General features: G+C 39.3%; 2 protein-coding genes across 4 annotated transcripts in view; one reads left to right on the top strand and one right to left on the bottom strand.

Annotated features, from left to right (window-relative positions):
- UBXN4 (UBX domain protein 4) overlaps nt 1–16,669 on the top strand; it is a 57,989-nt gene that overhangs the window by 14,043 nt on the left and 27,277 nt on the right. For all 3 annotated transcript variants that reach the window (XM_078070734.1, XM_078070737.1, XM_078070736.1), the window contains exon 6: nt 15,837–15,930. In XM_078070734.1, coding sequence (XP_077926860.1) covers nt 15,837–15,930 — 94 coding nt within the window. The remainder of the gene's footprint in view (nt 1–15,836; nt 15,931–16,669) is intronic.
- LOC118527318 (transcription elongation factor A protein-like 1) lies at nt 1,338–12,530 on the bottom strand. Its single transcript, XM_036079089.2, has 2 exons — nt 12,456–12,530; nt 1,338–1,841 (listed from the first exon to the last, which is right to left on the bottom strand). Exons 1-2 carry the CDS (start codon nt 12,528–12,530, stop codon nt 1,338–1,340), a joined length of 579 nt encoding a protein of 192 aa, XP_035934982.2.

Raw genomic sequence — 16,669 nt, forward strand, 5'->3', positions numbered from 1 at the left:
CTGGTCTCCATAGTTTTCTGATGAGAACTTTCTGTTGGTAGCAGTGTTTCCCCATATATGGAATATATTGCTTTGGTTTTCAGCAGTTTGACCATATTATGCCTAGATGGGCTTTTCTTTGTGTTTATTCCGCTTGGGGTTTGCTGAGCTTCTTAAATCTGAAAATGTATGACTTTTACTAAATTTGGGGAATTTGGAGCCATTATTTATTTAACTATTTTTCTCTTAGCTTGCTAGAAATAATTACATGTATGCTAGGCTTCTTTGATATTATCCCACAGGTTCACTTTTTTCTTTTTTTCCTCTTTAGATTGGATAATCTTGTTGATCTATAAGTTCACTGATTTTTCTTTATCATCTCTTTCTGCTCTGCTCTTAAGCCCATCTAGTGAATTGTTATTTTATTTTTATTCTAAGATTTTTTTTTTTTTAAGATTTTATTTATTTATTTGACAGAGAGAGACACAGCAAAAGAAGGAACACAAGCGGGGAGCGGGAGAGGGAGAAGCAGGCTTTCCGCTGAGCAGGGAGCCTGATGCGGGGCTCGATCCCAGGACCCTGGGATCATGACCTAAAGCTGAAGGCAGACGCTTAATGACTGAGCCACCCAGGCACCCCTGAGATTTTTATTTTTAAGTAATCTCTTTGTCCAGTGTGGGACTCAGACTTAAAACCCTGAGATCAAGAGTCATATTCTCTACTAACTGAGTTAGCCAGGTGCCCCTAGTGGATTTTTATTTTAGATAAAATTTGGTAACATATTTATACTTTTTTTAAGTTGACCTTTTCTTAATAGGCTTTTTTTTTTTTACTTTTAAGTTCTGAGAAGTATTTATTAAGTGCCACATTGTCTTTATAAGCTGATTGACAGCTTTTAAAGTTTTTCCATTATATATTTTTGCAACAAAAGTAAAATGTTTGTCTTGACAAATGAGAAGTTCCGATGAAGCAAAAATGAAAAACCAGAATACCTGTTACCTCAGATAGCCACTGTTAAGCCATTTAAGTATATACTTTAAGTTTTTTCTTTGCATATTAATATAAAATATACATTTTTTACAAAAATGGGATACAACATATACTTTTTGAAAATTTTCTTTCACTTAACGATATATAATGTACATCTTTTCATGGAAATGGGTGAGACCCATGATTGAAAAAGGGAAACTTCCAGCTTGTTGGTGGGGAAAACCCAATTTTATGCCAGTTACAAGTGAAGCACCTAGAATAAAGCCATGCGAAAAGTTATGATTGAGATGGGGAAAGGTAATTGAGAAGATACAACCTTCAGGTGGCAATACTTACATCAGGCAAAGCAGAATTGAAGGCCGAACACATTAAATAGGATGAGGACGATTCCATCTCGCCTTCCAGTGCATAACCATCAATTTGTTGTGTACTCTTTTCATTTCTTCCATCTCCTCTGCTACCTTTATCATCTCCTCATTGCTTAAATTTCTGCTGTGTGTGTCCCCTCTAAATTGCAGGCGAGAGCGAGCCAGCCTCTCTTTAAAGCTTCCTTCTTCTAGCTTATGTTTTCCCACTCCACAAGGAGGCTGCTCCATGGGAGGGGGATCTTCAAAAAGGTCCCTTCCAGAAAGGTGCTCCTGAGGAGGGTGCTCCTCGGATACCAGCATCTCGGGAAGGAGCTCCTGGGGAAAGAACTCCTCCTCCGAGGACTGCTCCTTGGAAGATGGTTCCTCTGGAGACTGCTTTTCGGGAGAGTGCTCCACAGGAGGCTGCTCCTCATCCATCTTGGGTGCGCTCTGTGGCTGTTCTTCATTTTCTTTGCAGGATTTTTCCGTGTTCAGGACGGTCTGGACCTCTCCTGGCGGTTTGCTCTAGGAGTCCTCTCCTCGAGGCGCACTGCTGTGACCTGCAGATCTGCAGACTTCCTTCTCCTCTTCCCCTCGACCAAAGGGCAGGAGGCAGACGGTGTCTGGACAGGCAAAAAGGACCAGGAGAGAGGGACTCGGGCAGACATAGGCTCCTGGTCACGTGAGGGCTGCCCGTCACCGCCGAGCTCAGATCCCGTTACCTTCTTAATAGAGTTTTAAAATATTTTTTATTTTTATTTTTATTAGAGAGAGAACTCGTACAAGTGGGGGAGGAGAAGAAGGAGAGAGAGAATATTAAGCAGGCTCCATGCTCAGTGCAGAGCCCAATGTGGGGCTCGATCTCATGACCCTGAGATCATGACCTGAGCTGAAATCAAGAATCGGTCACTGAACCGACTGAGCCACCCTATAGACTTTTTTTTAGAGCAGTTCTAGGTTTACAACAAAATTAAGAGGAAGGTACAGATTTCCTATATACCTTCTGCCCCACAATCTACATCCTTCACGGAAGTGGTACATTTGTTACAACTAATGAATCCACATTTGACACCATTGTAATCAGGCAAAGTCCATAGTTTACATTAGAGTTTTCTCTTGGTGTTCTACATTCTATGAGTTTGGACAAATGTATAATATAGAACAAAGTATTTTTACTGCCCTAAAGGTCCTCTGTGCTCTGCCTGTTCATCCTTACTGATCTTTAGTTTTGCCTTTTCCAAAATGTCATATAGTAGTGTTTTCAAATTGGCTTCTTTCACTTAGTAATATGCATTTAAGCTTCCCTCATGTCTTTTCATCACTTGATAGCTCATTTCTTTTTAGAGCTGAATAATATTCCATTGTCTAGATGTAGCACAGTTTATTAATCCATTCACCTACTGAAGGGACATCTTGGTTTCTTCCAAGTTTTAGCAATTATGAATAAAGCCGCTGTAAGCATCTGTGTGCAGGTTTCTGTGTGAATATAAGTTTTTTTACTTTCCTTGGGTAAATACCAAGGTCATGATTGCTGGATTGTGTGCTAAGAATATGTTTAGTTTTGTAAGAAGCCATCAAGCTGTCTTCCAAAGTGGCTGTACCATTTTGCAGGTAAAATGATTCTAGATTTTCTTATTCTTCCTTCCATCTCCTCCTCCTCTTTTAACTTTTTATTTTGAAATAGTTTGACTCACAGAAAGTTACAGTAGTTATACTTGGTCCCTGAGTACCATTTACCAACATTTTATTCAATTTATCTTTTAATTCATTTCATTTTTCTTTACCTCATTGAGTTATAATGGCTCTAGCTCATCTCAGGATTGCCGTTTTTTTTGTCTTTTCCCCTAATAATGAGTCACATTTTCCTTTTGGATCTTGTGTCAAGAAATTTTGGATTGTATCTTGTACATTGTTATAGACACTCTGGATTCTGTTATATTCCTACAAACCGTGTTGATGCTTTTGTTTCAGTAGGCACTTAACTTTAACTCAAACTCTGCCTTACCTGAAGTGTGAGTAGAAGCTCTAATCTCAGTTCTTTATAGCTTTTTTTTTCTTACTTCGTTATGGAAAATTTCAGACTTCTAGAAAAGTAGAGAAAACAGTGTAAGAAATCCCATGAACTCACTGCCTGTCTTCAACTCCTGCCTACTCATGGCTGGTATTGTTTCATTGGAGCTCCCTACTCCTCTTCTCCTTCTCACTTATTATTTAGAACAAATCTCAGGCATTATATCATTTCATTTTTAAAATATTAGTATGTAAAAGATGAGAACTTTGTCTGTCTGTCTGTCTATCTATCTATCTGTCTATCTATCTATCATCTATAGTAGGCTCCATGCCCAGTGTGAAGCCCAGCTTGGGGCTTGAACTCATGACCCTGAGATCAAGACCTGAGCTGAGATCAAGAGTCAGTTACTTAACTGACTGAGCCACGCAGGCGCCCCTAAAAGATGAGAACTTTAAAAAAATAACCACAGGGCACCTGGGTGGCTCAGTCGTTAAGCGTCTGCCTTTGGCTCAGGTCATGATCCCAGGGTTCTGAGATCGAGCCCCACATCGGGCTCCCTGCTCTGCGGGAGGCCTGCTTCTCCCTCTCCCTCTCCACCTGCTTGTGTTCCCTCTCTTGCTGTGGCTCTTTCTGTCAAATAAATAAAATATTAAAAATAAATAAATAAATAACCACAAATTGGTATCCCTTATGAAACATAGAAAATTGAACAGTAATTCCTTTTTATCATTAATTATCTAGGCAGTATTTATATTACACTAAATTTTTGTTTGTTTGGAGTCAGTCCAGTATATTGTTATTGCTTGATGAGTCTTCCTTTTTCTTTTTTTTTTTTTGTCTTATTTTTCATTTCATAAACAGTTTCCCATTCTCACTGTTTTTTTTCTGTAACTGCCCGCAGTCTGGATTTTGCTGCATTCTTTTTTTTTTTTTTTTAAGTTTTTATTTTAATCACCCGGTGCTCATCACAAGTGCACTCCTTAATCCCTGTCACCTATTTCATCCATCCCCCCACCTGTCCACCTCCCCTATGGTAACCATCAGTTCTCTGTAGTTAAGAGTCTGTTTCTTGGTTTGTGTCTCTTTTTTCTCACTTTGCTCATTTGTTTTGTTTCTTAAATTCCCCATATGAGTGAAATCATTGGTATTTGTCTTTCTCTGACTGACTTATTGCTCTTAGCATTATACTCTGTAGCTCTATCCATGCAGTTGCAAATAGCAAGATTCCATTCTTTTTTATGGCTGAATAATATTCCTCTGTGTGTGTGTGTCTGTGTGTGTGTGTGTGTGTGTGTGTGTGTACCACATCTTCTTTATCTGTTCATCAGTCAGTGGACTTTGGGCTACTTCCATAATTTGGCTATTGTAAATAATGCTGCTATAAATACAGGGTTGCATGTATGACTTTGAATTAGTGTTTTTATGTTCTTTGAGTAAATACGTAGTGGTGCAATTGCTGGGTCATAGGGTAGTTCTATTTTTAACTATTTGAAAAACCTCTACACTGTTTTCCAGAGTGGCTGCACCAGTTTGCATTCCCATCAATAGTACAAGAGGGTTTCCTTTCTCCACATTCTCTTCAACACTTCTTTTTGATTTTAACCATTCTGATAGGTGTGAGGTGATATCACACTGTAGTTTTGATTTACATTTCCCTGATAGGTGATGATGAGCATCTTTTCATGTATGTGTTGACCATTTGGATGTCTTCTTTGGAGAAATGTCTGTTCATATCTTTGCCCATTTTTAAGTTGGATTATTTATTTTCGGGGTGTTGAGGTTTAGTTTTAGATTTTTTTTTTTTTTTAAGATTTCTATATATTTTAGAGAGTGCACATGTGAGTGGGGTGAGGGGCGGAGGGGGGAGGGAGAGGGACAAGCAGACTCCCTGCTGAGCACAGAGCCTGATGCAGGGCTGAACCCCATGACCCTGAGACCATGACCCAAGCTGAAATCAAGAGTTGGATGCCCAACCAACTGAGCCACCCAGGCACCCCTAAGGTTTTATTTTTAAGTAATCTCCGTAACCAGTGTAGGGCACAAACTCACAACCCCAGGATTAAGAGTAGCGTGCTCCATTGAATGAGCCAGCCAGTTGCCCCATGGGTGTTGAATTTTTGTTAAGTTCTTTATATATTTTGGTTACTAACCCTTTATCAGATACGTCATTTGCAAGTATCTTCTTCCATTCCAGAGATTGCCTTTTAGTTTTGTTGATTGTTTACTTTGCTATACAGAGTAGTCCCAATAGTTTTTGCTTTTGTTTCCCTTGCCTCAGGACATATATCTAGAAAGATGTTGTTACAGTTGATATCAGAGAAACTACTGCCTGTGTTCTCTTCTAGGATTTTTATGGTTTCAGGTCTCACATTTGGGTCTTTAATCCATTTTGAGTTTATTTTTGTGTGTATGGTGTAAGAAAGTGGGCCAGTTTCATTCTTTTGCATGTAGCTGTCCAGTTTTCCCAGCACCTTTTGTTGAAGATTCTTTTTCCCATTGCATATTCTTTCCTGCTTTGTCGAAGATTAATTGACCATATAAGTTGTGGCTTTATTTTCGGTTTTCTGTTTTGTGCCAGTACTATACTGTTTTGATTACTACTGCTTTGTGATATAACTTGAAGTTCATAATTGTGATGCCTCCAGCTTTGCTTTTCAAGATTGCTTTGGCTATTTTGGGCTTTTTTGTGGTTCCATACAAATTTTAGGATTGTCTGTTCTAGTTCTTTGAAAAATGCTGTTGGTATTTTGATAGAGACTGTATTAAATGTGTAGATTACTTCAGGTAGTATAGACATTTTAACAATATTTGTTCTTCCAGTCCATGGGCATAGCATCTTTCCATTTCTTTGTGTCCTCTTCACTTTCTTTCATCAGTGTTTTATAGTTTTTAGAGTACTGGTCTTTCACCTCTTTGGGTAGGTTTATTCCTAGATATCTCATTATTTTTGGTCTAGTTGTAAATGGGATTATGTTCCTAATTTCTCTTTCTGCTGCTTCATTGGTGCATAGAAATGTAACATTTCTGTGCAATGATTTTGTTATCTGCAACTTTACTGAACTCATTTATCAGTTCTAGCTGTTTTTTGGTGGCGTCTTTTTGGGTTTTCTCTGTATGATATCATGTCATCTGTAAATAGTGAAAGTTTTACTTCTTCCTTGCCAATTTGGATGCCTTTTATTTCTTTTTGTTGTCTCATTGCTGTGGCTAGGACTTCCAATACTGTGTTGAATAAAAGTGGTGAGAGTGGCCATCCTTGTTTTGTTCCTGACCTTAGGGGAAAAGCTTTTTCCCCATTGAGGAGGATGTTAGCTGTGGATTTTGTGTATGTGTGGCCTTTATTATGTTGAGATCTGTTCTCTCTAGACCTACTTTGTTGAGGGTTTTTGTCATGAATGGATGTTGTACTTTGTCATATCCATTTTTTCTGTCTATTGAAATGATCATGTGATTCTTATCCTTTCTCTGTATTGATGTGGCGTATCACGTTGATCGATACATAAATATTGAGCCACCCTTGGAACCTGTGAATAAATCCCATTTGATTGTGGCAAATGATTGCTTTTTATTTTTAATTTTTTTTAACTAAACTCTACCCCCATGTGGAGTTTGAACTCGACCCTGAGATCAAGAGTCACATGCTCTGCTAGCTGAGCCAGCCAGGCACCCCATGGTGATTTTTTTTTTTAATGTATTGTTGGATTTAGTTTGCTGGTATTTTGTTGAGGATATTTGCATATGTATTCATCAGAGATACTGACCTGTAGTTTTCTTTTTGTGTGTTGTCTGTTTGGTTTTGGTATCAGGGTAATGCTAGCCTCATGGAATATATTTGGAAGTTTTCCTTCCTTTTCTAGTTTTTTGAATCTTTGAGAAGAATAGGTATTAACTCTTCCTTATTTGATAGAATTTGCCTGTTAAGCCATCTGGTCCTGGACTTTTGGTTCTTGGGAGTGTTTTGATTACTGATTCAGTTTCTTTGCTAGTAATTGGTCTGTTCAAATTTTCTGTTTTCTTCCAGTTTCTCTTTCAGTAGTTTATATGTTTCTAGGTATTTATCCATTTCTCCTGGGTTGTTCAGTTTGTTGGCATATATTTTATTACAATATTCTCTTACAGTTGTTTGTATTTCTGTGGTGTTGGTTGTTATTTCTCTTCTCTTACTTTGTTGATTCTATGTATTTGAGTCTTGTCTCTTTTTTTCTTGCTAAGTTTCGCTAGAGGTTAATCAATTTTATTGATGTTTTTTCAAAGAACCAGCTCCTGATTTCATTGATCTGTTCGAATGTTTTTTAGTTTCTATTTCACTTCTTTCTTTCTTTTTTTTTTTTTTTTAAAGATTTTATTTATTTGACAGAGAGACAGCGAGAGAGGGAACACGAGCAGGGGTAGTGGGAGAGGGAGAAGCAGGCCTCCCGCGGAGCAGGGAGCCTGATGCGGGGCTCGATCCCAGGACCCTGGGATCATGACCTGAGCCGAAGGCAAACGCTTAATGACTGAGCCACCCAGGCGCCCCTCTATTTCACTTATTTCTGCTCTATATTATTTCCTTCCTTCTGCTGGTTTTAGGTTTGTTGGTTGTTCTTTTTCTAGCTCTTTGATGTATAAGGTTAGGTTGTTTGAGATTTTTCTTGCTTCTCCGGTTAGGCTTGTATTGCTATAAATTTCTCTCTTAATACTGCTTTTGCTGCATCCTAAATGTTTTGAACTATTGTGTTTTCATTTTCATTTGTTTCTCTGTGCTTTTTATTTCTTCTTTTATTTCCTGGTTTGACCCATTCATTGTTCAGTAGCATATTATTTAACTTCCATGTATTTGTGGTCTCTCCAGATTTTCCTTGTGGTTGACTTCTGGTTTCATAGTGTTGTGGTCAGACAAGATGCACGGTATGACTTAAGTGTTTTTGAATTTGTTGAGGCTTGTTTTGTGGCCTAATATGTGATCTCTTCTGGAGAATGTTTTAAAAGAATGTGTATCCTGTTGCTTTAGGATGGAATGTTCTTGATATATCTGTTAAATCCATTTGGTTCATTAGGTGTGTGTGCCCCTTTGAGTCACTGTTTTTGTATTCTTTGGATAAATACCTGGTAGTGCAATTGCTGGGTCGTAGGGTAGTTCTATTTTTGATTTTCTGAGGAACCTCCACATAGCAGCTATATCCACAATAGCCAAAATATGGGAAGAGCCCAAATGTCCATTGATGGATGAATGGATAAAGAAGATGTGGCATGTGCGTGTGCATGCGCGCACACACACATACAGGAGTATTATTCAGGCATCAGAAAGAACGTAATCTTGCCATTTGCAATGACAGGGATGGAACTAGAGCATACTATGCTAAGTGAAGTAAGTCAGTCAGAGAAAGACAAATACCATACGATTTCACTCAGTGGAATTTAAGAAACAAAACAGATGAACTTAGGGGAAGGGAAGGAAAAATAAAATAAAAAGAGAGAGGGAGGTAAACCATAAGAGACTCTTAACTATAGAGAACAAACTGAGGGGTGCTGGAGGGGAGGTGGGGGGGGATGGGTTAAATGGGCGATGGGCACTTGTTGTAATGAGCACTGGATATTATATGCAGGTGATGAATCACTAAATTCTACCCCTGAAACTAATACTACACCATATGTTAACTAACTTGAATTTAAATAAAAATCTTGAAAGGAAAAAAAAAATCCATCTGGTTCAGTGTGTCATTCAAAGCCATTGTTTCCTTGTTGATGTTCTGTTTAGGTGATCTGTCCATTGATATAAGTGGGGTGTTCAAGTCCCCTACTATTATTGTATTATTATTGATTAGTTCCTTTATGTTTATTATTAACTGTTTTATGTATTTGGGTGCTTCTGTGTTGGGTACATGAATATTTACAATTATTATATTTTCTTGTTGGATTGTCCCCTTTATTATTATATAGTATCCTTCTTTGTGTCATTATAGTCTTTGTTTTAAAGTCTATTTTGTCCGATATAAGTATTGCTCCTCTAGCTTTCTTTTGACATCCATTTGCATGATAAATGTTTCTTCATCCCCTCACTTTTTTTTTCTTTTTTAAGATTTTATTTATTTATTTGAAACAGAGAGAGAACATGAGTGGGGGGGGGGCAGAGGAGAGTGAGAAGCAGACTCCTTGTTGAGCAGAGAGCCCCACTCAGGGCTTGATCCCAGGACTCTGGGATCATGACCTGAGCTGAAGGCAGATGCTTAACTGACTGAGCCACTCAGGCACCCCATCCCCTCACTTTCAGTGCAGATGTATTTAGGTCTAAATTGAGTCTCTTGTAGGCAGCATATAGATGGGTCTTGTTTTCTTATCCATTCTGTCACCCTGTCTTTCGATTGGGGTTTTAGTCCATTTACATTCAAAGTAATTATTGATAGATACGTATTTATTGCCATTTTATTATTCGTTTTGTGTTTGTTTCTGAAGATTCTCTCTGATCCTTTCTTATCTTTCTCTCTTTCATGGTTTGCTGATTTTCTTCAGTGATATATTTGGATTTCTTTTTTTTTATTCTTTGCATATTTATTAGTGGTTTTGATTGGTGGTTTCCATTAGATTTGTATATAACATCTTCTGTATGTAGCAGTCTGTTTTAAATTGATGGTTGTTTAAGTTTGAACCAATTTTCCTCCCCATGTTTTAGGTATATGGTGTCATATTTTACATCATTTTATTTTGAGAGCTCCTTGACTGATTTTTTATATAAATATTCATTTTTACTGTTTTTATGTTTCCTACCTTCATACTGTCATTTTTGGTCTTTCCTTTCCTTTCCATTCCCCTTTAATGTTACTTGCAGGACTGGTGTGGTAGTCGTGAGCTCCTTTAGGTTTTGTTTGTCTGAGAAACTCTTTACCTCTCCTTCTATTCTGAATGATAGCCTTGCTGGATAGAGTATTCCTGGCTGCAGGTTTTTCCCTTTCAGCACTTGGTATATATCATGCAACTCCTTTCTGGCTTGGAAAGTTTCTGGTGAAAAATCCTCTGATTGCCATATGGTGTTTCCTTTTTATGTAACTGTCGTCTTTTATTTCACTGCTTAGTATTTTTTCTTTTTTCTTTTTCCTTTTTTTTTTAAAGATTTTATTTTTGAGTAGTCTCTACACCCAATGTGGGGCTCAAACCTACAACCCTGAGATTGAGTCACACACTCCACTGATTGAGCCAGACAGGCACCCCTTAAAATTTTTTCTCTCTTACTATATTTTGGCATTTTAATTGCAATATGTCTTGGTGTGGATCTGCTTTTATTGATTTTGTTGGGGGTTCTCTGTGCATCCTGGATCTGGATATCTGTTTCCTTCCCCAGATTTGGGAAGTTTTCAGCTATTATTTCTTCACATAAATTCTCTGTCCCCTTTTCTCTCTCCCCTTCTTCTTCTGGGACCCCTGTAATACAAATTTTATGTTTGATGTTTTCACTGAGTTCCCTAAGTCTGTTCTCGTTTTGCATAATTCTTTTTTCTTGCTTTTGTTCAGTTTGATTACTTTCCATTACTCTTGTCTCCTAGGTCATTAATTCATTCCTCTGCTTCTTCCAGCATGCTATTCCTTCCTTCAAGTGTGTTTCTCATTTAGTTTATTGAGCCATTTATCTCTGTTATGTTCTTTCTTTTTTTTTTTAAGATTTTATTAATTTTTTTTTTTTTTTTAAAGATTTTATTTATTTGACAGAGAGAGAGACAGCGAGAGAGGGAACACAAGCAGGGGGAGTGGGAGAGGGAGAAGCAGGCTTCCCGCTGAGCAGGGAGCCCGATGCGGGGCTCGATCCCAGGACCCTGGGATCATGACCTGAGCCGAAGGCAGACGCTTAACGACTGAGCCACCCAGGCGCCCCAAGATTTTATTAATTTGAGAGAGAGCATGCCTGTGCACATGAACGGGGGGAAGGGGCAGAGGGAGAAGCAGACTCCCTGCTGTGCAGGGAGCCTGATGCGGGTCTCGATCACAGGACTCTGAGATCATGACCTGAGCTGAAGGCAGCTGCCTAACTGACTGAGCCACCCAGGCACCCCTCTGCTATCTTATTTCTTATCTCTGTGTTAATGGTCATTGATGTCTTCTACTCTTTTCTCAAGTCCAGTGAGTATCCTTATGATCATTGCTTTAAATTCTCCATCAGGCATATTACTTATATCTGTTTTGCTTAGATCTCCAGCCATGGCCTTGTTTTGTTCTTTAATTTGGGACAAATTCCTCTGTCCTCACATTTTGTCTAAGTCTCTGTGCCTGTTTCTGTGTGTTAGGAAAGTCTGCTACGTCTCCTGTTCTTGAGGGTAATGATTTAATGAAGAAGAGGTCCTGTAGTGCCCTGCAGTGTAGCATCCTCTGTTCCCCAGGGCCTGCGCTTCTGGGAGTGTGTCCAACGTGTGCTTCATGCACTCTGCTGTTGTGTCCTGGCTGCTTTATGCTTCAGGCCAGTTGTCTGCAGATGCTCTCTTTGTCTTTTTGTCTTTTGTGGACAGTGTTTGGTTCCTGGCCTGAAAGTGGTGTGCCCTGGTCTGCTTGCGAAATGACACCTGTCACCACCGCCACCAGAATTGAGGCCCCACTATACTCCAGGGTTGGGAGATGTGTTGTGAGCAGGGATTTGGGCTGGTCTTTCAGGGAAGGGGGCCCACCATGCCAGGACTGAGGCAGTATGACTGGGAAGGGTAGTTTTTCCAGAGTGTGAGGGGGCAGGGCTTGTTCTAAGCAAGTTAGGTAGCCAGTGTGGGTGCTGTGCTGTTTCCCGCTTGTGGCTGTGTTTATGCTGAGGGGTGAGGGAGGGAAATGGTGCTGGCCAGTTCCTTTGTTTCTGGAGGGGTCTCTCTGTCAGTGCTGCTTCTCTGGGACACAGTCTGAGATGAGCAACTAACTTCCCCATTATGTGCTCCAGGTACTCTTTAGATCACTGTTTTCCATGCTGCATGTCTGTGGGCTGTTTGCCCTGCCTTTTCTCCAAGAGCAGCCCCAGTGTCCTCTGAGCTCTCCCAGAGCCAAGCACACTGACCTTTAAAACTCCAGGCTTTAAGCCCCGCTGGTTAGAAGAACTTATGAAATTTGGGCCCTCTTGCTTTCCAAGCCAGTTGCTCTGGGGGTTTGTCTTCCCTGTGCACTCCCCTGTCTTATCTGTTTCTCACCCTTCTCCATAACCACAGTCCTCTCTCCGCCTCAACATCCATGATTCGTTTCTCTTCCAAATTGCGTCTCTGCATTTCCTACCTTCTTTGATGTGACTTCTTTTCTACTTTTAGTTGTGGAGTATGTTCTGCCAGTCTTCAGGTATATTTAGGATAATTTGATAGTTATCTATTTGTATCTGTGGGATGAGACCAGCCTAGGGTCCTCCTACTTCACCTCCATCTTCCCCTCACTGTGGACCTTGCTGCATTCTTATGGTATTATGTAAATATTCTTCTAAGTTGTTAGTTAAAATTACAGGCTTGATCAGATTTAGGTTCATTATGTATTCTTTTTTGGCAAGACTGCTTTGTAAGTGGGAGATACATTATGCCTAATTATCCAGTTATGTTTTTAAACCTTCAATTAGAACTTTTAATAAATTTTCATTATGTTTGGATGTTTATCAGTTGTTTTAGTTTAACGTTTTTTTGAAAATCTGGAACTTTTCATTCATTAATTACCTGTTAAATATGAGCTAATATAAGCTTTTCATGCATATAAGCTGTTTCATGCATAAAGTTATAAATGTATATTCTGTACTTTCAAGTCACTCTGCCATGCCATTGGAAATGTTACTGTATATAACATCTGTCCATTTTTCTTTGTGTTTAGTCATAGATCCATCTAACTGTATTGTTCACCTTTTTTTTCAACTGTCTACAAGTTATTTTCCACAGTTCTGTTAATTTTTTTGCTGTATTAAGATATGAGTGTCCTTGGCATTCATTTTATTTATTAAAGAAATTGATTTATTTCCTATTGAACACACACCAGATGTTAGTGGTTACCACTCCTTATTCAAGGGTTGCATTTAGTGATGTGCCAGTAAATATTTAAGAAGAGGCTCTGGCGGGGGTGGGGTGAGGGCCCTTATTGGCAGTATTTGCTAATTTCCAAGGTGTAAACACTCCTGCTGTGGCTGATTTCAGATTATCTAGGTGATGCCACTGAATGCAGAGGTAGGAATAGATGTGCATCATCAGCTCTACTTAGTAATTCTCCTATTCCACCACCACTGTGATAGCTGAAGCACTTACTTTGTGCTATCTTAGTAAAAGTGTAAGTGGGGGCACCTGGGTGGCTCAGTCGTTAAGCGTCTGCCTTTGGCTCAGGTCATGATCCCAGGGTCCTGGGATCAAGCCCCGCATCGGGCTCCCTGCTCCGCAGGAAGCCTGCTTCTCCCTCTCCCACTCCCCCTGCTTGTGTTCCCTCTCTCACTGTGTCTCTCTCTGTCATATAAATAAATAAATAAATCTTTAAAAAAAATTAAATTAAAAAAAAGTAAAAGTGTAAGCATTTTATTTGAATTAACATAACTCTATGAGGTTACTCTTCCCATTTTATAGATAAGACCCAGATTAAGTAATTTACTAAAGTCATAGAACAGGATTTGAATCCAGATTTTGTTTCTTCATAGTCCTTGCTCTTTTTTTTTTTTTTAAAAATTTATTTATTTGACACAGAGAGAGAGAGAGAGAGCACAAGCAGGGGGAGTGGCAGGGAGAGGGAGAAGCAGCCTCCCCGCTGAGCAGGGAGTCCAATGCGGGGCTCGATCCCAGGGCCCTGGGATCATGACCTGAGCCGAAAGCAGATGCTTAACGAACTGAGCCACCCAGGCACCCCAGTCCTTGCTCTTTCAAAGATCAAAAATGTAAAGAATCAAGTTAGTCACAGTGGTAAGGAAAAAAATGGCAGAGGTTCTAAAGAGAAGTACCAGAACGTAGTTATTCTCTACAAGCCAAGGAGAAAATTCTGGCCTTCAGGAAACTTTTTTTTAAGATTTTATTTTATTTACTTATTTTTTTTTTTGAGAGAGAGAGAGTGCAAGCTGGGGAGGAGCAGAGGGAGAGGGACAAGCAGTCTTTGCGCTGAGTGCAGAGCCCGACACAGGACTCGATCTCATGACCTGGAGATCATGACCTGAGCCGAAATCAAGAGTCAGATGCTTAGCTGACTGAGCCACCCAGATGCCCCAGGAAATTTTTTAAAATATACAGATCTTCCTTGATTTATGATGCGGTTACAGCCTGATACACCCATTCTAAGTTGAAAATATTGTAAGTCAGAAATGAATTTAATACACCTAAACTATTGAACATCATAGCTTAGTCTAGCCTACCTTAAACATGCTCAGAACACTTAAACAGTAGCTTACAGTTGGGCGAAGTCATCTAACACAAAGCCTATTTTATAATGAAGGGTTGACTCTCTGATGTAATTTATGGACTACTGTAGTGAAAGTGCGAACAGAATGGTTGTATGGGTACAGAATGATATAAGTGTGTTAGTTGTTTGTCCTTGTGATTTTGTGGTTGACTGAGAGCTGCCACTGTCCATTATCACAAGACAGTATCTTAGTGCATTATCTGTAGCCCAGGAAAAGATCAAAATTGGAAGTATGGTTTCTAGAATGTGTATTACTTGTGCACCATCATGAAGTTGAAAAACTGTAAGGCAAACCATAGTTAAGTTGGAGGCCATCTAGTACTAGTGTAGATAAAAATAGCTTCTTTAAGGAATTACTCTGGTTTGCAAAAGCCGATCACTTGGGCCAGTATAAGTCTAGAGTGATACCCAGGATCAGACTTTGCCTCTAGAACTTTACGTGTGACTGTGACTACTGTATTGGACAGCATAGATACTGGACAGTGATGCTCTAGAGTGAAGCCTACCCATGGTCAGTCATGCTTACTCTTTTTGTTATGTTCCCGAACTTCTGCCAGGATAATACTTCTTCATATTTTCCCTTTGACCCTGACTTTGGTGGCCCTCAGCCAGGGTAACTACCTTATTTTCCACTTATATACTGTTGTATCCAGATCCAAATGCCAAAATTAGTAATTGCTCATTTCTTTCTTTCTCTCTCTCTCTCTCTTTTTTTTTTTTTTAAGTAAACTCTACGTCCAGTGTGGGGCTCAAACTCACAAACCTGAATTGCATGCTCTAGTGACTGAGCCCAGCCAGGTGCCCCAGTAATCACTCATTTCTTATCTTCTTCATTATTAGGAAAAATTTGTAATGTTTAAGAAGATTAACAAATGGGGGCGCCTGGGTGGCTCAGTCGTTAAGTGTCTGCCTTCCGCTCAGGTCATGATCCCAGGGTCCTGGGATCGAGCCCCGCATCGGGCTCCCTGCTCAGCAGGAAGCCTGCTTCTCCCTCTCCCACTCCCCCTGCTTATGTTCCCTCTCTCGCTGTCTCTCTCTCTCTCTCTCTGTCAAATAAACAAAAATCTTAAAAAAAAAAAAAAAAGATTAACAAATGTAACCTAAAACATTTATACATTTTAAAATTTGGCATTAAATACAATATTCTTATTTCTTTTTATTAAATAATTAAGGAGGAGAAAGTTCAGGCCATGCCAGTCCATCTCAGGAGCCTGGTGGATGTTCAAATCAGAGACCTCCGGAGGACCTCACTGTCAGAGTGGAAAGGTTTGCTCTTATTTTTGCAAATAGTATTTTTAAAAGAGAGTGGTTTTCAGTTACTTAATTAATTTGAATAAAAGTTAAAATTACACAAATGAAGTTTCAGAATCTTGGGTTGAAATTTTTTATTACCTGGCCAACTTATTTGTATCCATAAAAACTATATTCTACAAATAAAGTTGGGTATCTGAAGTCATCAGTCACCTTTAGGTCTGATCAGCCTAAGAATCTCTTTCACTGGTTTTTGGTACATGTGTGTTTGTCTCCATCACTTCTGCTTTTAACTCTCTATGCCATAGGATAGTAAGTTCCAGGTGGGAAGAACTTCAGCTACTTTTATGACTGTACTGAGCCTTGGTTTTGCATAAGTGGGTGTCTGTTAAATGTCATGTGTTATTAGTTGGTGTAATAATCAGATACAGATTTCTGACTTTTTGTGGTTTGTAGTTTAGTATTTTTAATAATACAGAAATTACCAAATTAGAGTCCTTTATAGTATGATTCTTTTTTTTTTTTTTTTTAAAGATTTTATTTGACACAGACATAGCAAGAGAGGGAATACAAGCAGAAGGAGTGGGAGAGGGAGAAGCAGGGAGCCCGATGTAGGGCTCGATCCCAGGACTCTGGGATCATGACCCGAGCTGAAGGCAGATGCTTAAGGACTGAGCCACCCAGGCGCCCCTATAGTATGATTCTTAAGTTACATGAATTGTGAATGGATAAAGCAGGAATATTTTTTAATCCT

This window comes from Halichoerus grypus, chromosome 4, assembly GCF_964656455.1.
Source record: "Halichoerus grypus chromosome 4, mHalGry1.hap1.1, whole genome shotgun sequence".
Taxonomy (NCBI): Eukaryota; Metazoa; Chordata; class Mammalia; order Carnivora; family Phocidae; genus Halichoerus; species Halichoerus grypus.